The 26,641-nt window shown below is 45.5% G+C and overlaps 3 protein-coding genes across 7 annotated transcripts; all 3 read right to left on the reverse strand.

Moving 5' to 3' along the window:
- Positions 1-300: 300 nt before the first annotated feature.
- arhgef2 (rho/rac guanine nucleotide exchange factor (GEF) 2) lies at positions 301-16,784 on the reverse strand. 2 transcript variants are annotated; one of them, XM_018678739.2, is made up of 22 exons: positions 16,558-16,784; positions 12,616-12,778; positions 10,829-10,896; positions 10,693-10,756; positions 10,434-10,566; positions 10,089-10,192; positions 9,621-9,764; positions 9,266-9,516; positions 9,057-9,182; positions 7,074-7,191; positions 6,619-6,867; positions 6,454-6,530; positions 6,052-6,224; positions 5,871-5,938; positions 5,346-5,582; positions 5,187-5,267; positions 4,620-4,675; positions 4,308-4,349; positions 3,710-3,760; positions 3,304-3,600; positions 3,029-3,185; positions 301-2,021 (listed from the first exon to the last, which is right to left on the reverse strand). In XM_018678739.2, the coding sequence occupies exons 1-22, from the start codon at positions 16,612-16,614 to the stop codon at positions 1,972-1,974; spliced, it is 2,766 nt and encodes a 921-aa protein (XP_018534255.1). In that variant the 5' UTR covers positions 16,615-16,784; the 3' UTR covers positions 301-1,971. The 2 variants fall into 2 exon arrangements, with proteins under 2 accessions (XP_018534255.1, XP_018534256.1); XM_018678740.2 differs by having other exon boundaries at positions 3,029-3,182; positions 16,558-16,783.
- A 1,357-nt stretch (positions 16,785-18,141) lies between these two features.
- On the reverse strand, positions 18,142-21,453 carry calb1 (calbindin 1). Of its 2 annotated transcripts, none has more exons than XM_018678751.2 (11): positions 21,311-21,453; positions 21,127-21,203; positions 20,669-20,743; positions 20,470-20,550; positions 20,329-20,385; positions 20,106-20,183; positions 19,918-19,973; positions 19,604-19,643; positions 19,325-19,378; positions 18,591-18,662; positions 18,142-18,410 (listed from the first exon to the last, which is right to left on the reverse strand). In XM_018678751.2, exons 1-11 carry the CDS (start codon positions 21,387-21,389, stop codon positions 18,300-18,302), a joined length of 780 nt encoding a protein of 259 aa, XP_018534267.1. In that variant the 5' UTR covers positions 21,390-21,453; the 3' UTR covers positions 18,142-18,299. The 2 variants fall into 2 exon arrangements, with proteins under 2 accessions (XP_018534267.1, XP_018534266.1); XM_018678750.2 differs by having other exon boundaries at positions 18,591-18,704.
- A 534-nt stretch (positions 21,454-21,987) lies between these two features.
- On the reverse strand, positions 21,988-26,641 carry pnp4b (purine nucleoside phosphorylase 4b). Of its 3 annotated transcripts, none has more exons than XM_051076024.1 (7): positions 26,497-26,641; positions 25,324-25,496; positions 25,108-25,211; positions 24,272-24,447; positions 23,981-24,180; positions 22,665-22,744; positions 21,988-22,575 (listed from the first exon to the last, which is right to left on the reverse strand). In XM_051076024.1, the coding sequence occupies exons 1-7, from the start codon at positions 26,517-26,519 to the stop codon at positions 22,435-22,437; spliced, it is 897 nt and encodes a 298-aa protein (XP_050931981.1). In that variant the 5' UTR covers positions 26,520-26,641; the 3' UTR covers positions 21,988-22,434. The 3 variants fall into 3 exon arrangements, 2 of the variants coding, with proteins under 2 accessions (XP_050931981.1, XP_018534265.1); XM_018678749.2 differs by having other exon boundaries at positions 23,990-24,180; positions 26,497-26,640; XR_001961096.2 differs by having other exon boundaries at positions 22,426-22,575; positions 22,665-22,769; positions 23,990-24,180.

Consider the following 26,641-nt stretch of genomic DNA (forward strand, 5'->3'; position numbering starts at 1 on the left):
AAAAGTACTCACAGATACAGATGGTTCCATCCTGGACACCAGAGGTCACTGTAGAGCTGAAATAATTATTTTCACAGATTCATATGCCCATTTAATCCATTATTTAACGTTTATTTTATCTATAAAATGTGAGAACAAAATTGGGAGAAATGCTAAATTCTTACTTTTAAAAATGAAAATCTTCATCTCCAAATTATTTTCTAATAATTAAAAACAAAACCCAGAAGAACAAATGTAAAACCTGCTGATAAACTTTATGATTTAATGACCAGAAATAAAAAGACAAACAGCAACAACATGTTTCCAGCTGATTAGATTTATAAAGAGCACACGTACAGTCAGAGAACAGAAACAATAAACTTACAGCAGAAATCATTTTTACACTTTTCTGATCAAACCTTTATACAACAAACACTAACTTCACTTCAACATTTCTACTGTTTAAAGAGTTAAAATACATTAAACTAAGAAGCTGCTGCTGTTATTGAATGGTCCACAGAGCTCAGTGTGAAGTTTAAACCTGAATATTACAGCATTAAATCAGATTATTACAGCATCATTATCCCAGCTCTGAACTTTCCTCTGATAAAGTTCAGTTTGTTTCTTCAGTTAAAGTCATTATGATTAATGTTGGAGAGGTTAAATCACAAAGAGCAGCTGCAGGTCGATCACATGTTTAATTCAGTTTCACTGCATCTTCATCATCTTCTTCATCTTCATCATCATCATTATCATCATCATCATCTTCATCATCATCATCTTCATCATCATCATCTTCATCTTCATCATCATCATCATCATCATCATCATCTTCATTGTAGTGAGGAGATTTTTCTTTGATCCATGAGCTTTAACCAAACAGACGGGATCATAACAGCATCAAACAAGATGATTGGTTAATCTGACGGACCAATCAGAGAGACAGAACACGTTCAGGTTTATACAGCCATGCTAACACGCCAACATGCTAACAGACAGGAGCTGCTCAGCAGATCTCAGGATTCAGTCAGAGAATAAAACACTGCTCGCATGCGACCCCCCCCACCCTCAGCGACCCCCTCCTGCTTAGAGGTTCAGACAGACATGAATCACCTGAGTTTACCTGGGAGAGGTGGGGGGGGGGTCACTTCATCTGAATCATTAAATTCTATTTTTTGTTTCCAAATTTAAGACAAAAGATTTTTGGTTTAAAAACAAACAGAAGTTCATTACACAGATTAACACGGATTTTCACCCCCCCACCCCCACCCCAAAAGACAAGTCTGAGGGGGATTAACCCCCCTACAGACCCCCCCCACCCCCCACAGAGTCTAAGATAACCAGGACCCTCCTACAGCTGTACAGGCATTCTGGGTAATGTAGTGTGTATCTCATGTTTGACTCCTGTCACAGTCCTGATGACATCACAGCCTCCGCACACTGTGATTGGACAGCTGTGTGGAGACTGAACCTGAAGTCAATATTAAAGTCTGAAACTCAGAGTCAGTCTCAGAGATAGACACAGAGGCTCAGACTCGGACACAGACTCAGTCTCAGAGACTCAGACTCAGACGCAGTCTAAGAGAGTCAGACTCAGACACAGACACAGACTCAGACACAGAGACTCGGTCTAAGTCCAAGAGACTCCGAGACTCAGACTCAGAGTTCAGAACTGGCAGAATCATGGAGCTGTTTGTCTGACCCCCCCCCCCCCCCCCCCCCAATGAAACTGTCCCCCCCTTTCGTAAGCCCCGCTCACCACAACACATGTGGGAGGAGCTCCAGCGAATGTGATGATGTAAACAGGTCACATGGTTATACTTCCTGTTTCTAACCTAACAGCAACATTCAGAGAAGTACGACAGCTGAGAACCCAAAGCGTCTGTAAGACAGGAAATGACATCATCTCCAGCTGACGGTGACTGATGAGCCAGTGACATCACAGTGACATCAGCAGAGTCCCTGAGGTCATCAGGTGAAGGTGCGATGATGTTAACTGGGATCAGCTCCACACTCGCTCTCCTCGGGGATGTCCTGTAGGTCTGAGGTCAGAGGTCAAAGGTCAGAGGTGTTAACATGGCCTTTTAGCGGCTGGATTTGCAGTAGTGAATGATGACCAAACAAGGATTCAAAGAACTTAATGTGCAGTTTATTTACAAAAATCTCAGTGACACAAGTAGAGCAATGGAAATAGTTAGCCTTACCAGCAACACAGTCAGATGGAAACTGGCGCCTTTTATACTGTGTCCCTGGTGGACTACATTGCACCCTACCATTAACAGGTATGCTCAGTTTCTGTTCCCCGGTGAAATTATTCCATCAGGAGGTAATTCCTGATTTTAACAAAATATTTACAATTGTGTTTTTCCTGCTATTCACCTCCCACCAAACATAAACCCCAAAAACATAATTACAACCAATATATGTAAAGTACAAATTGCCCAGATCCCCTCTACCTATCCAGCCACTTGGTCCCTCCCGGAACGTTTTTTACCCTGCTTGTAGCCCGGGGACTTCTTTTGGCCGAACACCGGTAAGTGTTTCCATAACAATTCCCTTGTATTGACTACCTTCCTGCACTATAATAGACACTTTATTTATACTAAGACACTTTTACCCACAGCAGCTAAATGTACAATACACCACAAAGAACTTAATCGAATGTTCATTCGTCAATTATGAACAACCGCATATTATCGTGTTGTCGGGGCCTAACCAAACTCCTCTCTCTTCCAGGTAGAGCCCAGTGCCGGTCAACCGGTAACACCACTGTGACATGTTCAATACATATGCCATGTAACCAATCCATATTTGCTACCAAATATGCAAATGTTCTGTACAAACGCTCTGTGTCTAAAAAAGTGCAAAATGTCGCTAGTAATGTTTGTAGTCATTTGTTACAAGTATAATTGTCATAATCTCCCCCGCTATATAATATTTACAAGGCCAAAGCCGTCAGTCACTTGTAACGAAGTGTCCGTCGTTACAAGAGGTCACAGGTTACCATGGTAACTTGGCAATAACACTGATTAGCTGATCTGATACTGACCTCTGGGGCTGTCAGAGCGAGGAGAGATCTTCATCACTTCCTCCTCCTCCTCATTTCCTTCCTGTACGCCATCTAATTGGTCGACTGGATCCTGATTGGCCAATGGAGCAAGGGGGAGGGGCTCCAGTTCCCTGCTGCCACGCCTCTTGCTCACCTGCTGACCGATACACCTGAGATTAGTTTAGTTTATCTTAACTACAGGTTAGCTTAGTTTAATTTATTCTTATTAGTCACACACTCTGCCCCCCACCCCCACCAGTGAACAGCTGACCCACCAGTTCCTCCTTGATGACATTACTGATCTCTCCACTGCTCCTCCTCCTGCCGCCTGGCTCCGCCCCCTCCCTGTCAGGCTCCTCCCCCCTCAGACGCAGTCGTGTCACTTCCTCCTGCAGAAGCTCCACCTGCCGCCGCAGCAGCACTGCCTCTCCGTTGGCATCCATCCCCGAGTCCCGTGACACTGACCGACTGAGGCGGGGGCCGGGGGCCGGGCCAGAGGCAGGGGTGGTGCAGCTGGCGGGAGCTGTTCTGACTGACAGCTCCAGGATCGAGTCCTGCCGAATCACAGCAGCCTGAGGGTGGAGTCAGTAAGTCATCATCATCTTGAGCAACAAACATGTCAAGAATAAATTACTGAGGTAAGTAAACAACAAGGATATAAACAATTCACTGTTGTCAGACCTGCAGGGCGTGAAGCTGGATGCTCAGATTGACCAAACGCCGACGGACTTCCTGTGGAGAGGACAGGTGCCAGCTGTTAAAAGCTCCTCTCATTAGACAAAAACTGTGTCCATCTCAGTTTGTTGAACTCACATCCACCACGGCCGCATCAAAGCCAGATTACAGCCAGATCACAGCTGGATCACAGCTGGATCAAAGCCAGCTATCATTTATCTGCTGTGTATAGTATATGTGATAAATTGATGAACTGTAGAAATGATAAAGGCAGTTGTGTTATTTCTTAATTATTTATGACTTTTTATTGGTCTAACAAGACGTTTGTTTCATGTTGCCCCTTAAAATAAACATTCCACATGATGTCGGCCTGATTTCTGATGTACCCACTGATTTCTAATCAGAAAATCTTTTTTTAAATTATTATCTCTCTGGGCTTTTTGTGTTTATTTAGACAGGACAGTGAAGAGGAGACAGGAAACAGGGAGAGAGAGTAGGGGAATGACACGCAGTAAAGGCCCGGCCGGACCGGGAATCAATCTGGGGACCATGTGGTACGCACCCCAACCACTCAGCGCCCCAGAAAACAGGAAGTGTTCTTTACCTCATTTATGGTTCGTTCCTGCAGCTGGTTACCATTTCTGTCCTGAGAGACAAAAATAAAAAGGTATTTAATGATGCCTGATGTTTGTTCTGCTGGTTTCAGATCAGATCTTTACTGTGTTTCTACTCCAGGTCTGTCTGATCCCTCGTGTTGCTGATTCTCTGGTTGTAAAATTGTTTTCTATTTTTAAATGTTTCTGTTTCAGATTTGACCGTTATTCTACTCATGTCTGTCTCCACCATCAAGTAACATCTGGATCTTTAACCTGAGGAAACAGGAAACACCTGTGATCAGAGGATTAAGGTTTTTTACCTTTGAGGAGCCACCGTTCAACTCGAAAGAACCGTTCAGAGAACCAGAGTCACCATCTGAGGAGGAGGAGGACAGGTAAACACAGGTAAACACAGAGACAGGTAAACACAGGTAGCCTGTGTCTCTGATTAAACAGAGAAGAAGAAGCTGTTCTCTGTGGACGTGATGAAGTTGTGAGCAGCTGCTGCTCTGGATAAGAATCAGAAAAACTTTATTGTTCACTGTGAGACAACAAACTGAAAATGTTGGATCCTGAGGTTAAAACCTGTTTCAAAACGATCAATTAATCAATTAGCAGATCTGCAGAAAATGAATCAGCAAATATTTTGGTTATCAGTTAATCAATAACGTCCATCCATCCCTTATCTATACTGTTTATCCTTTAAGGGTCACAGAGGGCTGACTCTGGGTAAGAGGTGGAGTTATACCTGGACAGGTGACCTGTCTATGTTAATCAGTGATGTCAGTGTTTCACATTTTTTCCATCAAAGATTCATCTCACTGTGTTCAGATGTCAATCAATTGATCAGGTGACAGGAGTGACGTTAAAAGTGTCAGGTGACTCACTGCTGAGCTCCTGGTTGCCGTTGGTTACAGAGGATCTCTGGGATCTCTGGGAGTTTAACAGCAGCTCCGTCAGTTTGTCGACTGAAACATAAAAAACGTTTGTTCAGTTTCACTGAATCAAATCAAATCAAATCAAATTGTCCAATCAGAGAACTCCACCTTCAGTGATGGCGGCCGTGAGAAGCGGCTCTGCCTGAGGAGCGTGAGGAGTGTCGGCCCTGAACAGGTTCCTGCAGGATGAGGAGCTGGAGGAGGTCCTGACGGGGGACGTGTTCACCTCCACGCCTCCTTCTTCTTCTGCTTCTCCTCTTCCTGTTGCCTCCACCAGGTCAGAAAACAGAGTGATGCGCTCCTGCAGGAGCTCCAGCACCTCCCTGTCCTTCTGCTGGATATCAGCTGGGAGGAGGAGAGGAGGAGGAGGGGGGGGGGGGGGGGGGAGCAGGGGAGAGGGGGAGAAAAATTTTGAATTAGATCTGAAACAGCTGCAAGTTTTTGTGTGGCACTGTGAAGGAGGAGGAGGAGGTGCTGTAGGAGGAGGTGCAATAGGAGGAGGAGGAGCAGTAGGAGGAGGAGCAGGTGTAGGAAGAGGAGCAGTAGAAAGAGGAAGTGTAGGAGGAGGTGCAGTAGGAGGAGGAGGAGCAGGAGGAGGAGGAGGAGGTGTAGGAGAAGGAGGAGGAGCAGTACCTCTGAGTCTTCGTAGTAAAGCTTTGTCTTCAGTCTCGATGAGAGGAAACTCGTCTCTGGACGGACAACTGCAACACATGAAGTACTGAATACTGCATACTGTACTACACGCTGGACTATACAGCACCACAGAGTACCGTGCAGTACTCTGTAGTACTACTATGCAGTACTGTGTACTGACCTGAGAGCAGCCTGTTGGATCCTCATCATCCAGGTGCGTCGATCGTCTTTAGACGAAGCGTGAAGCTCGTACATCTCTGGGGGGGTGGAGTCACTGATCAGGTACATCCCTCGCTCCTGATTGGCTATATCTCTGACGATCAGGTTAGTCAGGGAGACGACTGGAGACTTGTCCTGACACAGACAGACAGGTGAGACAGGTGAGACAGACAGACAGGTAAGGCAGACAAACAGGTAAAGCAGACAGGTGAGACAGACAGGTGAGGCAGAGAGATGAACTGTGTGGTTGTTTGTTTTCCTGTCACTCAGACCTGGATCAGTAACTGGTCATGGATGTAAAGTGGATGGGTAGAAAGAAGAGAAGATACATGAGGAGGTGCAGGTGTGACCAGGTGTGACTCACCAGTGATGCAAAGGTGAACTTCTGATCTTTCTCCTGAAGGAAAACCAGGATGTCTGACATCAGCAGGACCTGAACATCTGGACAGAAACAAAGAGGCTGATGTAAGCTCCGCCCAGAGGTGTGACATCAAAGCAGGTGATACAGGTGAACAGGGTCAGTCTCTACCTTTCATCCTGGAGCCCTGGACCTTCCAGAGGAGCGTCCCCTCATGGAGGAGCCTCCTCCTCAGCAGCTCTCCTCCTCTGAACACTCCTCCTCCTCGGACCTCCGCCTGGGCCCGCGGGTCAAGACGGGCCTGGATCTCCTGCAGCCTCCTGGTCCGGTCCAGCTCCAGCACCTCCTGGTCCACGGCGCTGATCAACTCCTTCAGGAGCTGCAGTGCCCGACTCAAAGCCTGCGCCTCCTCCTCACTGCCTGCAGGAGGTCACAGGTCAGAGGTTATTACAAGTCAGAGGTCAGAGGGTATTACAGGTCACAAGTCAGAGATTATTACAGGTCAGAGGTCAGAGGTTATCACAGGTCAGGGGTTATCAGAGAGAGGTTATTACAGGTCAGAGGTTATTACAGGTCAAAGGTCAGAGGTTATCACAGGTCAGAGGTTATTAGAGGTCAGAGGTTACCTTTGGTGTTGTCGAGGATTCTCTGGATCAGGACTGGGTACTTTGTGATTCGTTGTGTCACCAGCAGGATGCACTCCTGGACGCCATGACGACGCAGCAGAGGACCACGACAGACACGCTGAGGATTATAGCAAGAACAGAGACACAGAGTCAACATCAGCACAAGACTGTCAGGTCTAAACCAGACTTAAAAAAGGTCTAAACCAGACCTAAACCAGACTTAAACCAGACTTAAACCAGACATAAACCAGATATAAACCAGACCTAAACCAGACTTAAACCAAGTCTAAACCAGACATAAACCAGGTCTAAACCAGACTTAAACCAGGTTTAAACCAGACTTATACCATGTCTAAACCAGGTCTAAACTGGACTTAAACCACACCTAGACCAGACTTAAACCAAACATAAACCAGGTCTAAACCAGACTTACACCATGTCTAAACCATAAATAAACCAGGTCTAAACCAGACTTAAACCACACATAAACCAGGTCTAAACCAGACTTAAACCAGGTAAAATCAGACTTAAACCAGGTCTAAGCCAGACTTACACCATGTTTAAACCAGACCTAAACCAGACTTAAACCAGGTCTAAACCAGACTTAAACCACACATAAACCAGGTCTAAACCAGACTTAAACCAGGTAAAATCAGACTTAAACCAGGTCTAAGCCAGACTTACACCATGTTTAAACCAGACCTAAACCAGACTTAAACCAGGTCTAAACCAGACTTAAACCATGTCTAAACCAGACTTAAACCAGGTCTAAACCAGACTTAAAACAGGTCTAAACCAGACCTAAACCAGACTTAAACCGGCCTTAAACCAGGTATAAACCAGACTTAAACCAGACTTAAACCAGACTTAAACCGGCCTTAAACCAGGTATAAACCAGACTTAAACCAGGTCTAAACCAGACTTAAAACAGGTCTAAACCAGACTTAAACCAGCCTTAAACCAGGTATAAACCAGACTTAAACCAGGTCTAAACCAGACTTTAACCAGACTTAAACCAGCCTTAAACCAGGTATAAACCAGATGTAAACCAGGTCTAAACCAGACTTAAACCAGACCTAAACCATGTCTAAACCAGACTTAAACCAGGTCTAAACCAGACTTAAAGTAGGTCTAAACCAGACCTAAACCAGACTTAAACCAGCCTTAAACCAGGTATAAACCAGACTTAAACCAGGTCTAAACCAGACTTAAAACAGGTCTAAACCAGACTTAAACCAGCCTTAAACCAGGTATAAACCAGATGTAAACCAGATCTAAACCAGACTTTAACCAGACTTAAACCAGCCTTAAACCAGATATAAACCAGACTTAAACCAGGTCTAAACCAGACTTTAACCAGACTTAAACCAGCCTTAAACCAGATATAAACCAGATATAAACCAGGTCTAAACCAGACTTTAACCAGACTTAAACCAGGTCTAAATCAGACCTAAACCAGACTTACACCATGTCTAAACCAGGTCTAAACCGGACTTAAACAAGACCTAAACCAGACTTAAACCAGACATAAACCAGGTCTAAACCAGACTTACACCATGTCTAAACCAGGTCTAAACCAGACTTAAACCAGGTCTAAACCAGACTTAAACCAGACCTAAAACAGGTCTAAACCAGACCTAAACCAGACTTAAACCAGCCTTAAACCAGACTTTAACCAGACTTAAACCAGGTATAAACCAGACTTAAACCAGATTTAAACCAGACTTAAACCAGGTCTAAATCAGGTCTAAACCAGATCTAAACCAGACTTAAACCAGGCTTAAACCAGGTAAACTAGACTTAATCCAGAACTAGATTTAATGGGCTTGAATCAGACAACAGAACTTTAAGCAGCAGGTCTAAACCCAGTCCAGACTGGAACAGGATCATTTGGGTTTAAACCAGTTTAAGTTTGAATTTAATCTTAACTCTGGATCTGAAACAAGTTCTGGTCCTGGTCCAGATCCCGGTCCTGGTTCTCACCCTGATGAACTGCTGTAGTCTTCGGTCTCGAGTTAAAACTTCTTTGTAGAGTTTCACAGCTTTCGGGTGTCGACTGCAGAACTCAGAGTAAAGTTTTTTCATGTCGTCAGCACACTGACCTGAAAACTGCAAACACACCGAGACAAGTTAGAAATACAGAATCAGGTCTGACAGGTCACGGTGGCTCAGAGGTCAGACGTCACCTGTACCTGTCTGAGCAGCAGGTCTCCAATGCAGCGGACGGTGAAGTTGTTGGAGCTGCCCTCAGTCAGCCCCTCCTTCCTGCGGTTCAGCAGCTCCGACAGGAAGGTGGAATGCAGCTCCAGCAGCTGGTCCAGACAGGGGAAGATGGTGTGAACCACGCCCGCCTCCAGCATCACCTCCTCCAGCATCCCCCGCCGGTACACCCCCTCCATGATCCGCAGTGTCCGGACGTGGTGGAACTCGGTCTGGATCAGCTCTGAGGGACGAGAGGCCGGTTGCCATGGTAACAGACGCACAGAGACATCATGTGTGTTATATACAGTGTGTGTGTGCATCAGTGTGTGTCTGTAGTTGTGTTACCGTAGATGACGTCCTGCTGTCTGATCAGGTCTTTGTGAAGCGTCTGCAGGAAGTTTGGTTCCACAGCCATACTCCAGCTGTCGGCCTGAACACAGCTGCCCTCCACCTGCAGCTGCTCCAGCAGAGAGCTCCACCACCACTCACCTGCAACACACACACACACACACACACGCACAGACACACACACAACACAAATCAACACACACACACACACACACACACACACAACACACAGACACACAACACAACACAACACACACACACACACACACACACAACACAACACAACACACACACACACACAACACAACACAACACACACACACACACACACACATAACACACACACAACACAACACAACACACAGACTTCAGATATAAACATGAAACCTAGCGACAGTATTGATGATTAAAGAGGAGGAGTTATTGATCAGACTCAGCTGTGATCAATAATAGTGATTCACTGACCGTCATCAGTCAGAGACTCCATCGACAGAGTTCTGCTTCTGAAGTTTAGAGACTCAGTGGATTGAGACAGAATCCTCCTGAGACCTGCAGAGTCCTCAGTCCCTCTGAGAGACAGACAGGTGAGAGACAGACAGGTGGGAGGGAGAGACTTGAGACAAATTAAATATCAAACTCACTGAGAAGCAGTTCACTGTAAATGCGCTCAGTAACAATAGAAACAATAGAAAGAGATTCTATCTCCATGTCAGAGACGACCTGTAGTATCCGTTTGTTCCTGCAGGGGCAGCACTGAGCTGCTGGTCACCCACAGGACAAACAGCCAATCACAGGTCTGCTCAGCCTCACCCTGCGATGTTATTGGTGGAGACGCTCTTTGCGAGCGAGAGTCCAGATCGGACTCGTCTGGACCCGAGCAGCGACTGACGGAGGCTGTCGGAGGGATAGATCGCTGAGCTCGGACGCTCCTTCATCATTGGAGCTGCAGACAGGCAGACAGACAGACAGAGAGACAGACAGGTCAGGACACTGGATACTACAGTTCCCAGAGTGCACCTGGGCAGTGTCTGTCATCATGACAGACAGACAGAGAGACAGGTGGACTCACTTTTAGTCCTCAGGGCGACGTTCTGCAGAGCTGAACTGTTTCTGACCATCGCCAGCTTCTGTTGCTGTTAGAGAGACAGACAGGCAGTTAGACAGGTTGTTAAAGGAGACACAGGTAAACAGATACGTCTTCTTACCCTCTGTTTCATCTTGGCACAGCTGGCCAGACTGTCTCTGCAGCGGTTATGGATGGTGACATTGCAGGCTGAGAGACAGACAGGTAGAGAGAGAGACAGGTGGAGAGAGAGAGAGAGAGAGAGAGAGAGAGAGACAGACAGGTAGAGAGATTATTTTTAGTCCTGAATTAAAACATGAGACAAACACCTGTGACATCACTCCAGCCAGGTGAGAAGGTTCAGGTGAATCACTGACGATCCTGAACCTCCTCAAAGACTCTCCAGGACCTTTTCCATGATCCTGGAACTTCCTCAAGGAAGTTTTTCCTCTGAAACCTCAAACACATTCCTGCTGCAAGATCAGACACACACACACACACAGACAGAGACACACACACAGACACACACACACACACACACACACACACACAGACAGACACACACACACACACACACACACACACAGACACACACACAGACACACACACACACACACAGAGACACACACACAGAGAGAGAGACACACACACACACACACACACACACACAGAGACACACACACACACACACACACACACACACAGACTCCTCTATTGAAAATGTGACTTTACTTTTTCCACAGTTCAGGTGACGTCACTTTAAACCAAAACACACAAAGTGTTATAAATACCAGAGTGTGTGTGTTGGGTGTGTGTCAGTGTGTCAGTGTGTGTGTGTGTGAGTCTGTGTGTCTGTGTGTTTGTGGACGTTTCTTTTTTTAATCCTCGTCTCTGTCAGTTTTAGTTTCAGACTCAAACAGTAGAAACTTGTTTTTCAGCTGCTTCATGTTTCTCAGATAAAATCAGATCCTGGATCAGGTTCTGGTTCACATCCTGGATCAGGTTCTGGTTCAGATCCAGGACCTGTCTCCATGTGGTCCAGGTGTTGGACTCAGTGTTTTTACTGTTAGAAGATAAAAACCAGATCAACCTGAGACCACGTGTTTCCTCTGAGCTGTGGTTCTCAGCTGAGGTCAGACTTGGCCCTGAGGTTGGGCTCGGTCCTGAGGTCGACCTGAAGTGTTTCCTCTGAACTGGTCTGACGGTTTAACACGAGTCTCTCTGATGGTTACGAGTCTCTGTGGTCTGAGGTTCAGGTCCTCAGGCCATCACAGTCCTGGACCACGAACCAGATGGTTCACCTCCCTGTCAGACCTGAGGTCTAGCATCTGAACCAGGTCCAGTTTCCAGGTGTTTCCAGGTTCGGATAAATAAACTTCAAACCTTCAGGACATGAAGACTCTGCCCTTCACTTTAATTCAAATAACTTTATATGGAAGTTAGAGACCCCCCCCCCCCCCCGAACTGACTGACTGTTGTGTCTGTGAAAATAATACAAATAATAAACACAACAACAACAACAACAGCAGCAGCAGCAGAGTTCAGTGTGAAGCTGCTCTGATTCACATTAAAGACAAACTGAGACACATGTTTCCCCTCGACCCAGTTCTCAGGGTTCATCACAGCAGCCAATCACAATGTAGGTCACCAGGGTCACACACACACACACACACACACACACAACCAGAGTGTCAACTGAGATCATTTTAACACAGTTAATTGTGTGTGTGTTAATCTGAAGATGTACATCTGTTCATTGTGAAGAAGGATTAACACACCATCTGTCACACACACACACACACACACACTCTCTGAGAGATCTCAGACTGAGGATAGACCATCTTCAGATTCTGGTTCAGGTGGGTTTTGGTGAGTGCAGGTGTCACCTGTGTGTGTGTGTGTGTGTGTGTGTGCATGTGCGTGTGTTACCTGGGCAACTCAGCGCCTCCTTGGCTGTGATGCTCCTGTTGCAGGAGGAGCAGAGGGTGGTGGAGGAGACGGTCAGGGAGGTGAACAGGTGACCGTTGCTGCTCCTGGCCTCCCTCTCTCTCGCCTCCTTCTCTCTCTCCTTCAGACGCTCCTTCTCCTTATTCTGAACACACAGATCAATACGATCAATACTGAACAGATCTGCAGGTGATATGAACTCAGGTAAGCTCCTGATAATCAGACTGAGTCATGTGATCACAGGTGTGTTCAGGCTCTGAGCAGGTTTACAGTTTCATCTGAACAAAGGAGTGAACGGGGGGGTTATAACACCTGGAGACCTCCTTTATACTGCAGGGGGGAGGATCACACAGATCCTGGTCCAGAACCACAGACCGACCAATCAGAGCTACAGACTGACCAGCCTCAGCAGCAGCTCTGATCTGATTGGCTGTCTGAATGAAGCTGAATGAATTACAGATGGAGGTTTTATTCTCAGCAGACAGACGCTGTGCTCTAAGACACAACAACAGAAGCTGCAAGGCCTCATGGGAGCTGTAGTCCAACAGGAACTACAGAGACCATCAGCCCCATCAGCAGGACGACCTCTGACCTCTGACATCACAGAAAATCTGCTGCTCTACAGTGCTAACATGCTAACAGTGACGGTGCTAACGCTGAGGCTGATGTGATATTGGAGCCATTAAATCTTTAATCTGAAGCAGCATGAACATCAGAGTCACCTGGTCTCATCTGTGTCTGATTACAAGACAATAGTAAAGGTGACAGTGAGTCCATGTTCAAACACCTGCAGGAAACAGTTGGATGAAATATTTATCTGCAGCAGTTTGATCAGCTTCACTGATGATGATGATGATGATGATGATGTGTGCAGACGCTGTGAGAAATAAAACAGCTGATGTCATCTCTTCCTGAAACTTCACTTCCTTCTTTCTTTTCTGAGAATAACTGAGTTTAATAATCTGATGCATCAGCAACACAAACATGTTTCACTGATCTCAGCTTTAACTCAGACCTCAGGCCTGGATTCAAACATCATCTGATTTTAGTCTGAGGCTAATCTGAAGTTAATCTGAAGTTAATCTGAGGCTAATCTGAAATTAATACGAGGTTAATCTGAGTAGAATTTCTTTATGAAATGAATATGTTGTTTGTGACGTCAAATTAAAACAAAGAGTCTCAGTAGAAGAATGGACTCTGCTGCAGCCCGGGGGGGGGGGGGGGGTGTCATCCTACAGGAGAACACTCCTGCTGAGCTCCTCTACAGTATTCAGGCCTCCTCCTCCTCCTGCTCAGTAAACCTGCTTCACTGACTCTAAACTTCTGTTTTCACTCGACTGTTTTTCACATTAACTTCTGCTCTGGACTGGGAGGGGCAGGAAGGGGAAGTGTGTGTGTGTTTTTACAGGGACTTCTATTTTTGTGAGGACCAGGTTCAGCTGTTGACGCAGTGAGGACGTGTGAAGTCCCCACAACTCCACGCAGAGGTCTGAGGGTTTTATGGATCAGGTCAGAACCAGGTCCAGGTCTGTTACTGAGGGAACATGTGTGTGTGTGTGTGTGTGTGTCAGTTTAAAAAACAGCTGCGTCAGAAAACATCTGCTGACGTCGACAGGAAGACAGAGGACAGAATAACTACGACTCCCAGGATGCACTTCAGCAACAGGCAGCCAATCACAGAGCTTCAGGTCGTGTTGTTTCCTGTTCAGTTTCTATCAAACTAAACAACAGGAAACAGACTGAATGTTTTTTATTAATAGAAACATGTTTCAACGAATCACAAACTGTTTTTAACGTTTTATATTGTGATTAATCCTCAACATGGACACCAGCAGAGTGACGGCTGCTCTGATTGGACAGATCAGATCACATGACTCTTCCACTCACAGTTCTGTTATTTCAGGTTTGATTAAAACTTTTATATTTAAAATAAATGTTTTAACGACACAGTTGCAAACAGACTGATTATAAATCTGTGTTTCTGTGTTTGTCTAGAGAAATACTGAGTGTGTGTGTTTGGACACTGAGTGTGTGTGTTGATGGGTGAACGAACACTCCGTCAGTGTAAACGCTCTAACACAGGTTCAGTGATCTGGTGACAGTCGGTGATCAGCTGATCAATAAATAAAGAGCTCAGTGATGGAGGCAGATAAAGGGAGCTCTGTCTGGGTGGGGGGTGGGGGGGGTCATGAGACTGAGCCACAGAAACAGATCTGAGGTCAGAGACTGAAACACTGAACCAGAGTCAGAGAGGAAACAGAGAAACACGTTAAACTGATCTGAGATCAGAGGAACTGATTCAACCTGAATCTCTGGGAACTGACCAGACTCTAACACCAGGACCAAGACTAAATGAGTCCTAAACCAGGACCTCACTAATCTAAACCAGGACCTCACTAACCTAAACCAGGACCTCACTAATCTAAACCAGGACCTAAACCAAGACCTCACTAATCTAAACCAGGACCTCACTAACCTAAACCAGGACCTCACTAATCTAAACCAGGACCTCACTAACCTAAACCAGGACCTCACTAATCTAAACCAGGACCTAAACCAGGACCTCACTAATCTAAGCCAAGACCTAAACCAGGACCTCACTAACACCTGAGACGTGGTTCAGTCAAAAACAACATGAAAAACATTTTCCTCTGAGAAATAAACAGATGTTTTACAGAGTTATTGATCAGTCAGGTGAACAGAGTTTATTGTTGCAGGTGTTGACTTCAGATTAAATCTGAACTCTGATCAGTTTTTACTGCAGCGTCTGTGACACTTTAATTAAACTGATAAAGTCTGTTTGTACATCAACCAACAGCAGACACACACCAAGTCTGTTTACCTGGTAACCAGGTAACAACCAGGTAATTACTACAGTGTGCAGTACAGTCTGTAGTACAGAGTGTAGTACAGATGTAGTGTAGTACAGAGTGTAGTACAGTGTGTAGTACAGTGTGTAGTGTAGTACAGAGTGTAGTACAGAGTGTAGTACAGTGTGTAGTACAGAGTGTAGTACAGAATGTAGTACAGAGTGTGATTGATCCATTGGTGTAAATATTTGTACTTTTACTTCAGCTCTGCACAGAAACACAGTTCTGAGGTGTTTGTACTTTACTTGAGTTTTTCCACTGCAGTACACATTTACTTTTACTTGTGCTGGAGTATTTCTTCACGGTGGGATTACTGTTAAAGTATCAGAGTACTTCAGTGTGACGGATCAATAACATTTATCTGTTTCTGTCGATCAGCTGTTTCTCATCTGTCAACATCTGCAACCTGCAGAGGTCAGAGGTCAAAGATCTACCGACACTTCCTGTATGACAACACACACATACACACACACACACGGCCTCCCCTCCCCCCGCTCGTTTCCTCCTGCAGGACAAAGCGGCCACGCTGCTGTTAACGGACACACACTCAAACACATCGAAACACACCGAAACTCAGTCTGCACCGACACACACTCAACACACACTGACACACACACACACACACACACACACACACTCCGCGGTGTTAAACATTAAACCCGGTTCAGTCTAAACTGAAAGAAAAAAAGTCCGTTTCCCGTTTCTGCGCTCCGCCAACTTCACCGTCTGTCCACACACACACTCCGATCAACACCCCACCGATCACCGCCCGATCACTGATCGATCACTGATCGATCATCTATACAAGTACGATAACCTTCCAACATCTACAGTAACGGAACAAACGTTTTCCAGATGTGTGCGTGCGGACAAAGACCGCAGACAGAGGAGACAGAAAGTGATCCAGACTCCCAGAATCCTCCTCTGCTGCTCATCAATAACCTCCAAACTTACTGATCAGTCTTCAATCACCACTATCGATAAGTACGGATCAGTAAAGTCCGCGTGCACGCGCCTTGAGCGCGTTTCTTTCTCTTTTTTCCGGAGAACTCACCTTCAGGTTGATTTCCTTCATCCTGTCCTGTCTCCTGCTCTCCAGCAGGCGGGACATCCCCTCCGACAGATCAAACACACCTCACCTGACCGCTCACCTGCTCACCACAGATCAATAACTAATCTATAACTGATCACAGATGATCCGGAGGACTCTTAGATTCTGGTCCCGGAGCAGTCCGCAGTCTGACTCCCGGTGGGCGGAGCTTCTCCCTGACAGACAGCGCCTTTCTCTACTTCTGACCAATCACAGCTCAGCCCGCTACTGCCGCACTCAGCCAAACAGCGTCCCGCTCCCGCTCTGCGTCCCGCCCACCAGCATCTGTCAGGGAGCGCTCTTTTTCTACACCGGGGCAGTGAGGGGGGCGATATGGGTGGAGTCGGTCTCTATGACAACGTGTCAACGTGTCACGTGACGTGAACCAGCCAATCAGAGAGCTGATGGAGGTCACGTGAGTGAACACGTTTACGATCAAGACGGGATCGATTAACTCCGCCCCCCCACGGCTCAGGGTACAACAGCCTCTATGTGACGTGGAACCACGGAGCACTGAGCCCCGCCTGCCTCGGGGAGCCCCGGTGTACGCGGTGTTCATATGAAACAACCCCCCGCCCGGGGCTTATAACGGAAACACAAAGAAACAGAGAGGAGGCTCAGTAATCTATTACTGTACTGCAGTAATCTATTACTGCGCTATTTACTCAGATACTTTACCACAGTATCTGCAGTAATTTCAATCATTTTACTTTGATTCATAAAAACATTTCTTTGAGTCGCATGAATCTGATCTCAGGTCAGAAAATAACAGAACAATAAAAGATTAAGACAAACTGATCATTATTTCTCTTTTCTTCTGTTTAAGTGAATTTTATTATTGATTTATTTTCTCTTTATTGTTGTTGTTTTTTGTTGTTGTGTGAAGCAGCTGCTCTGTGTTTTTAATGTTGTTTTAATGTTTATTTATTTGAAAGGATGAAACATTTAAAAACACGTCAGATCAGTTTTTACTGAACTTCCTCTTTCTGTTGATGACGTTGTGTCAATAAAGTTTGAATCTGATGATTTGAACTCAAAAATAAACTTTAACACATAAACTGAGGCAATGGCAATATCTGCAGTATGACTACTGTAGTACTGTGTAGTAGTAGTACTTTGTAGTAGTAATACTGTAGTCCTGTGTACTGTGTGGTAGTAGTACTGTGTAGTAGTAGTAGTAGTACTGCAGTCCTGTGTACTGTGTGGTAGTAGTACTGTGTAGTAGTAGTACTGCAGTCCTGTGTACTGTGTGGTAGTAGTACTGTGTAGTAGTAGTACTGCAGTCCTGTGTACTGTGTGGTAGTAGTACTGTGTAGTAGTAGTACTGCAGTCCTGTGTGTGTCTCCTGAATCAAACATCTGTTCACAGCTGCCTCCTGGTACTGACCAACACCATTACAATGACAACCAGCAGCAACACACAACACAGGGAGGAGGAAGTGATGTCATCATGCTGACCTCAGAGGAAACAACCAGCTGACAGCTCCACCTGCTGACAGGTGAGTGAACTACACCTGAGCAGCTGCAGAACAAACTCACTGACAGATGACAGGTTCACATCACTGTTTATTATGAGTTCAATAAAACTCTTTTAGTTCAATCTGTAAATCATCAGCAGGCTGTGATTGGACAACTGGCCTGTCAGACATGATGTCAGGTGTGTTTACAGTGGGCGGGGCCAGGTGAAGTAGTTGTGTCCCTCCAGAGTCAGTCCTCGTGGCAGAGCAGCAGACTGAGGTCACTGCGATACAGTTTCCCTCCATCTGATAACTCCATGATAGACGAGTGATAGAGGCGGACGTCTTTAGAGTCCAGCACCTGCAGGAGAGACACACACACCTGAGAAACACCTGAACACACCTGAATACACCTGAATATACCAGTACACACCTGAGCACACCTGAACACACCTTTACACACCTGAACACTGAAGGCAGTCCTTGTGTGTGTGTGTGTGTGTGTGTGTGTGTGTGTGTGTGTGTGTGTGTGTGTGTGTACCTTGTTGTTGTTCTCACTCAGATCTCTGAGCAGAGAGTCGAGCTGTGATTCGTCCATGAAGCCGCTGCCATCCTGATACACAGGTAAGAACAGGTGACAAAGGTCAAAGGTCACCTGCGTCAGTTGTTGTTGTTGTTGACAGATCTTCACACCATTAGTCCAAAAATGCTGAATCCTACATTTCCCATAATGCATCAGTTGAGTCTGAGTTCCCAGTCAGAAGTTTGAACCTGAACGCCTCCTGAAGTCAGAGCAACCCCACCAACCCTGACATCAGAATCCAAGATGGCTGCTCCTCATATCAACAGCAGTGAACTCTCTGCTAATGTTCCTGTTTATAGCAGCTCAGTCTCATTAGTTTCACATGAAGTCAGTCAGACACAGAGAACTGTTCAGGTTTTATCTGTGGACATGTTGCTACGCTGTTTGTAGAGCGCTGTTAGCAACTGTTGCTAACAACAGCTAGTCTGAGATACATCTGAATCAGTTCACCTTCATGGTTTAATGTTCCAGGTTTGAAATGTGAACATCTTTTTAACAACGTTCTGAAGTGTTTGTGTTAAACTCTGATGTTAACAGCTCAGCTGTTCTTCAGGAGCAGATCTGATCTGAAGTTTTCTATAAAGACTCTGAGAGCGTCCATGTTTCTCTGACTTCTCACCCCGGAGGTGACGTCACTCCCACCTCTGACCTCTGACCTCTGATGTAATGAAACGAACCAACGTGAAACTGACCTGATCATAGATGTCAAAGATCCTGTTGAACTGAGGTTTGGACATTTTCACTCCCTGAGAGAGAGAGACAGGTAGAGAGAGAGAGAAGTTGAAATATTTAAGTTTAAATTTAAAAAATTAGTGTGAAATTAAAACTAATAAAAGTTGCTGATGTTAATGAAGAAAATAAAACAGCTCATATATTTTACTTACTTATTTTTATCCTATTTAACTTTTTTTTTTCAGTCCAACTCAGTTTATCATCAATGATTCATTAAACTGACCTCAGATCAGACTCACCTCAAACCTGAGCAGGAAGTTCTGATCATCAGGAAGCAACCTGAAACACACAGACCAGGTCAGACCAGAATAGACCAGTTCAGACCAGTTCAGTCGAGAACAGACTAGTTCAGACCAGACCAGTACAGACCAGTTCAGACCAAAACAGACCAGTACAGAACAGTGCAGAACAGAACAGACCAGTACAGACCCTTACAGACCAGGTCAGACCAGAACAGACCAGTTCAGACCAGAACAGACTGGTACAGACCAGAACAGACCAGTTCAGACCAGAACAGACCAGTACAGAACAGAACAGAACAGTGCAGACTCACCTGGACATTTCTGATAAGCAGAGTTTTCCATCAGCGTTTGAATCAAAAATCTTCAACTGGAAAAGAGAAAAACTTGAGTCACAATAAATGATAGTTTACTGTAGAATTACCCCAGTAGTTCGACAGTAGTACTACAGTAACACTATAGTAACACTACAGTTGTACTACTACAGTACTGCAGTACTCACCGTGGCTGCTGTGTACTCGTCCAGCTTCTTGTCGTCACATATTCTCTGAGCCTTCAGCAGCAGCTCCTTCAGGAAGTCCTACAGGACAATTAGCATAGCATCATGTTAGCATGGCATCGGGTTAGCATAGCATTGTATTAGCATAGCATTGTGTCAGCGTAGCATAGTGTTAGCGTAGCGATCTGCTGGTTCAGATTAAACTGATCTGTGAACAGTGAGTCACCTTCAGCTCATCTGCCTCAATGAATCCACTATGATCGACATCATAACGTCTCCACACCTGATGAAACAAAAGAGGTGTAAAACAGTTAATTCTGCTGTGATGAGGAAATGAGACACCTGGACAGGTGAGCAGGTGTTGTACCTGGATGAAGTGAGAACAGGAGCTGAGCTGCTGTCTGAAGAACAACAGGAAGTTCTCCTCGGTGGGTAAAACCTGGACCAGCTGGAAGAAACACAGGGGGTCAGTCAGAGGGGGAAGTATTCAGTACAAGTACTAATATTACAGTATAAATACTCCAGCAGTAAAAGTACTGTTAGTACTGCAGTATTATGCTCCTGACCTCGATCAGTCCGATCCTTCGCTCTGAGTTCGTCTCATATTCACAGACCAACTGTCTCATCTCATCAGTGAGATCCTGAAACAACATGACAGCTTTCACTTTAAATCAATTCATTATCAATTCATCAATAATATTAATCAATTAATCAGAAAGGTTTGATCAGTTCAACATGATTCTCTGTTGATGAGCAGATTAATAAACAGGTAAAGATCACAAACTGTAAAAACTGGAACAAAAATAATCAGATTCTGTTGTGATATTAATTCAGATTTTTTAACCTGAAGATTTACGTCAGATACAGGTACAATACACCTGGAGGTCGTCATGGTAACAGTAATAAACAGTGGGTTAATCTGGCTTCTGTCCAAAACCCAAAGAGACAGAAAACTGAGAAACTGAACATCTGATGAAACAAAAATGGTACAGGTGAGCAGGTGAACAGGTGTGTCTGAACTCACTAGCCCCGCCTGCTGACGAGCCTCTCTCAGCTCTCTGATGAAACTCTGCAGCTCTTTGCCTTCGATGAAGCCGTTCCCTAAAAGAACAGAGAGCAGCCACATCAGATCTACCTGAGACCAGATTACAGGTGGTTACAGATGAGGTCATCAGGTGAGGTCAGAGACCGAGCTGCAGCACGCTTACCATCGTTGTCATAGTGATTAAAAATATCCAGAAACTGAGAAGCAGAGATCTCCACCGACTGCAGGAGGGAACCGGCCATCCTGGACTCAGACTGGGAGCTGTTCCTTGTCTGTACCTGGTCTGTACCTGGTCTGTTACTGGTCTGTTCCTGGGAGCTGTGGTTGTGTCCTCCGTGTCTTCAGTCTGACTCTCTCTCCTTGGTCAGTTGGAGAATAAGAAGCTTATCTCTCAGCAGGATCCATCCATCACACCAACTGCTGCTGCAGAGAAACTCAGCAGGAAGACACACAGCAGGAGATGCTACCTGAAGGAGGTTTCAGCCTCTAAATTGAATGAGATTCAACCTCTTACAGGCGGTTACAGGATTCTCCTCCTCCTCCTCTCCTCTCCAGCCCCCCCCCCCCCATATTGTTTATCACAACATGTTTTTCCCTCTGTCCATCTGCTGTCAATCACACCTGCAAAATATAAACAGGAAGTTGGCTCTGTGCCCTCATCACCTGGTGATGGAGTGGAGCAGACGGCCAATCAGAAGTCAAACATCAGCGCACGGTGAACAGGTGGTGAGAAATGACACAACACCAAGAGGAAAGAAAAACACAAACAGACTGAACCTGCAGAAACATCAACTATCAGATCCTGAATCTGTCAGAGAGGAAACACAACACAGGACAGACTGAAGTTTCCAACATGAAACTGATGTTTAATCAGAGTTACAGACTCTCAGACTCAGAGGTCTACAGACTGAGTCTACAGACTGACGTCTACAGACTGATGTCTACAGACAGAGGTCTATAGACAGAGGTCTACAGGCTGAAGTCTACAGACGGAGGTCTACAGACTGACGTCTACAGACTGACATCTACAGACTGACGTCTACAGACTGATGTCTACAGACGGAGATCTACAGACTAAGGTCTATAGACGGAGGTCTACAGATGGAGGTCTACAGGCTGAAGTCTACAGACTGACGTCTACAGATGGAGGTCTACAGGCTGAAGTCTATAGACGGAGGTCTACAGATGGAGGTCTACAGGCTGAAGTCTACAGACTGAGGTCTACAGGCTGAAGTCTCAAGATGGAGGTGGAGTTGCTGGAGTTCAGTCTGTGGTTCAGGTGGAGGTTCAGTGGGTGTTGATGCTTTGCTGCTGACAGCGACAGATCAGGGTGGTGACGAGTTTCTGCAGAACTTCCGCCCTCATTTTACTGATCTGAAGAACCTCGTCATGGTTTACCTTCTCCTCCCGACTGTAGTCCAGAGACACCTGCAGCACAACACAAGTCGACAACACTGTCACACAACAACAACACAGTCACAGCTGTCACATCAGATGGGTTCATTTTGAAAACTGACCTTGTTGGTGATTAGGGACAAACCAAGAACTCTGAGTCCACAGTGTTTCGCCACCGTCACTTCAGGAACTGCACTCATACCTGAAGATTGGGAAGGATGAAGAAACTGTGAAAGCAGAGAATAAATGAGAATATATTCATTCACCAAGTTTCACTTTAATCTTCTGATGTATTCTCACCATGGTTTTTATTTATGTCACTTGTGATTTGGTTAAACTGCACTGAGAACTGTAAACATTCTGCTGTACTCTAAATATCACTGATAGCAGTAAAACTAAAAAGGATCCAACTGAACAAAGTCTGTTCCACCTTGACAGATAAGGTTCCAGTGTCGACAGGAGGTGAGGACTAAACAGTGCTGGTATTTAACAGTCAGTGTAAACACACCAGGACTTCATTAAGTATCCTGGTTGTACTTAGCAGTTTGTTGAGCTGCAGGGTTCCATACTGTCTCATTATTATTTAATCAGCTGACATATTTAATGAGAACATGCTGATGTTCTGGTTCCTGTGTTTGTCCTTTGATCTGATGACTGATGGACGTTCATTCAGAAACTCTGCTCCACAATGAACTCATGTTTCTGAAAAATAAGACTTGATTGCAAGGAACCCTTTGAACTTCTCTTAGATGCTCTTAAAGAGTCCTAAAACTTAACCTCATCAAAAACCCTATAATTAAGGAGGCTTCTAAAGTTCAGTTCTTCTAAAGGACACATTGACCCTTTTCAAAGAACCTCTGAAAATTCTCAAAATCCTGTAGATTGTTCTCTTAAAGAACTCAAAACATTTAAGATACTCCTCAGTGAACCTAGACACTCAAAGATTCAGACCTTTCTCAAGGACACCTGGAAATTCATGAAAAACACCTGGATCCTTATAATGAAACCCTTGAAGCTTCTCTACAACCTAATAACAACCCCCAACCTCCTCCTCAAGGACCCATTTGACTCAAGAAACACTTGAACATTGTAAGGACTCCTAAACCCTTCTTCTAGAGCTTCCTCTGCAGCAGCCTGAAGACTCAATCAGGAGACAGAGTTAGACCTAGGTCTCCACACTACAACTCCCAGACACCCCTGCTGTGTTGCCCTGACAGTTCATCAAAGAATAGATAATGATGTTAAAACTCTCTGTTTGGATCTGATGTGTGGTCAGATCAACAGTCCAATGATCATCACCCTGAGAGCCAATCCCTGCTCTCCCTACTGGCTCACCAACAAGGCTAATTTAGACTCATCAATTATAAATGAGCTCAGCAGGATGGTTTCTCTTTAAATGACCAATTACTGAAGACAGACTATCTGTCTGTCTCTCTACCTGTCTTACCCACAGAGTCACAGCCCAGGATCAGCAGCATTCTGGCCTCAGCAATGGTCTCGAAGTTCGGTCCGCTCACCATGCAATAAACTCCCTCTCTGATGAAGTCACTGCAGCCAAGCTCAGAGCCGACATCCAATGCCAACCGCCTCAGGTCCTTACTGTAGGCGTCCGACATACAGGGAAACCTGATCCCAAAACTACAGACAGACAGACAAAGAAACCTGTACCACTCATAACACTGATCTAATGTTAGTGCTCAAACAGAGGACGTTAGTCCACCTGTCTCACCGCTCATCGTTGGGTCCACACAGTGGATGTTGTCCAGCAAATCCCGGCAGGTTGATGTGGTCCTTGATGATCATGATGTCACCAACCTTAAAGTCTGGACAGATTCCTCCAGAGGCGTTTGTCACCAGCACTGACTCCACCCCCATCAACTTAAAGATCCTGATAGGGAATGTCACCTGAGACAGGTACAGACAGACAGACAGATAGGTCTCATGGGAAACATAATCCCTCCAGTTCTGGGTCTCCTCCTCCAGGGCCTAGGCTGACTCCCTCCCAACCTGAAGGAGCGCCAGTTCTCCTCTGAGATTCTCCTCTAAGACTGAGTCCAGACCTCCTGCCAAAGAAATTCATTTCAGCTGCTGGGATCCACCACCTGATTCTTTCAGTCACTGCCTGGAGACCAGGACCATAGGGTCAGAACCAGGACGAGGGAGGAGCTGATTCTGGTCCAGCTGTAAACTGTCCTCATCTGATGAAAGCACCAGAACCACATCATCTGATCAGAGACACTGATTGTCCTGAGGCTGGACTCAGTTCCCCTCTGAGAGTCACCACCTATACATGGTGGTAGGGTTTAAACTGAGCCTCCATGACCACAGGGGCTGTGTGGTCAGGGGCAGCAGCGTCTGGTAGCTTCATCCAAGACAAACTGGTCTCAGTTGAGGGGTTATGGAGAGGGAACCATGGGAGCTTCCTCCCCCAGATTAAAGAGACCAGGGTCCTCTCCTGGAGCCAGTTATGACTCAGACTTCAGGACAGTGTGAATGTTGAGCTGGTTCTCACCTGAACTCTCACATTTAAGTCTGATGTGGGAGGCGTCAGTGATGAGGACTCACCTGGCAGAGGGAGTAACCTTCGTACAGGTGGAAGTGACCCTGCATGAATACACAGGGGGTGTCCTCGATCGTCCCAAACACCAGACAACCCTCATGACCCTCGACTAAGACAGACAGAGAGAGAGATGGGAGGGGCAGGGGGAAAAGACAATATCTTAAAACATATCTCCCCAAGGGGGTGGGGCTACCTGTGCAGAGTGGGTGTGTCAGACTCACCTGTGCTAACAGGGAAGTTGGGGATGTCCTGGTACCTGAAGGTCTGTTTGTTGGTGGCTCCATCAGCGAGCAGACCAAGTCCTGAACCACAGATCACAGCCACCTTCGGACGGTGACTCGTCTGGTTCAGGAGCCACTCAGTGGTGAGTTTGTAGTCCTCGAAGGAGCAGCAGCTGGGGGGCGGAGGGTGTACATGATTATACCTGATTATACCTGTAACAGATGTAAATGACCTCCTGTTGTATTGGACCTGATCTCTGGTCTGATTCAGGGTCAGATTTTTGTATTTAATGTTCGTCAACTTCTGTGAAAACCTGAAAATATAAATAAAAGTAAAATATGTTTCCAGAACTGAGCTGATCAGAGGATGAGAAATCTGACAACAAAGATTTCTCTGTCAAACATTTAAAGTTCAAAAGAAAATTTCTGCCTGTTTCAGTGAAATCTGAAGGTCCTGATGATCAGGTGATCATCTGCTGGGAAGGTAGGGGAGGTGATGATCAGGTGATGAACCAGGTGATCATCAGATTGACAGGTGAACATGAGGATGATTAACAGACAGGAAGCTGCTGCTGCAGGTTTTTATCTTAACAGGGAACAGACTCAAAGAAAATGTAAAATGTTTAACAGCAGGTTCAAAGCTCTGAACTTAACTGTTCAGGCAGATTAAAGCTGCTCTCAGCCAAACTCTGATCGATCAATAACAGACTGAACTCAATCAATCTGATCAATGAACAGAGCTTTTCACTGAAAGAGGAAGAGACTGGTATAATGAGTTCTGACAGTAACTGATTTCAACTGTCAGGTTAGTTGAATGTGACTGAGTCTCATCATCTGATATTGATCATCTGTCTTCATCTTGTTTGAACTGATCTGTTCAGAGTTAAAGCTGCTGCTCGTTTTTAAACCCGAGGAGTCAGAATTAAATATCAGGACGATGTGACCTCTGATCCTGTGGATCTTTGATGAAAACAAACCACTGAATAAAAGCTGTAGTTTTCCACAGATCAAAGTATTGATCAGGAGCCAGATGAGGAGCCAAACTGATCAGAACATTAATTATTGATTAACTGATCAATCAGAGAGAAACCAAACGATCAGACTGATCTGACATACACAGAAACTGATCTGAGAACACATTAAACAGCATAAAGGGGGGCAGGGGTGTCTTACCAGGAGCTTCCTTTGGTGTGCATCGTCCAGCTGCAGAGACACAAGAAGAAGACGAAGGACACAAGCAGAGAGTCCAACAGTGAGAGTGTCCTCTCCTCTGATTGGCTGATTCAGGGTCTGTAAATACAGGGGAGGTCATTGACTC

This window comes from Lates calcarifer, linkage group LG15 (assembly GCF_001640805.2).
Source record: "Lates calcarifer isolate ASB-BC8 linkage group LG15, TLL_Latcal_v3, whole genome shotgun sequence".
Lineage (NCBI taxonomy): Eukaryota > Metazoa > Chordata > Actinopteri > Centropomidae > Lates > Lates calcarifer.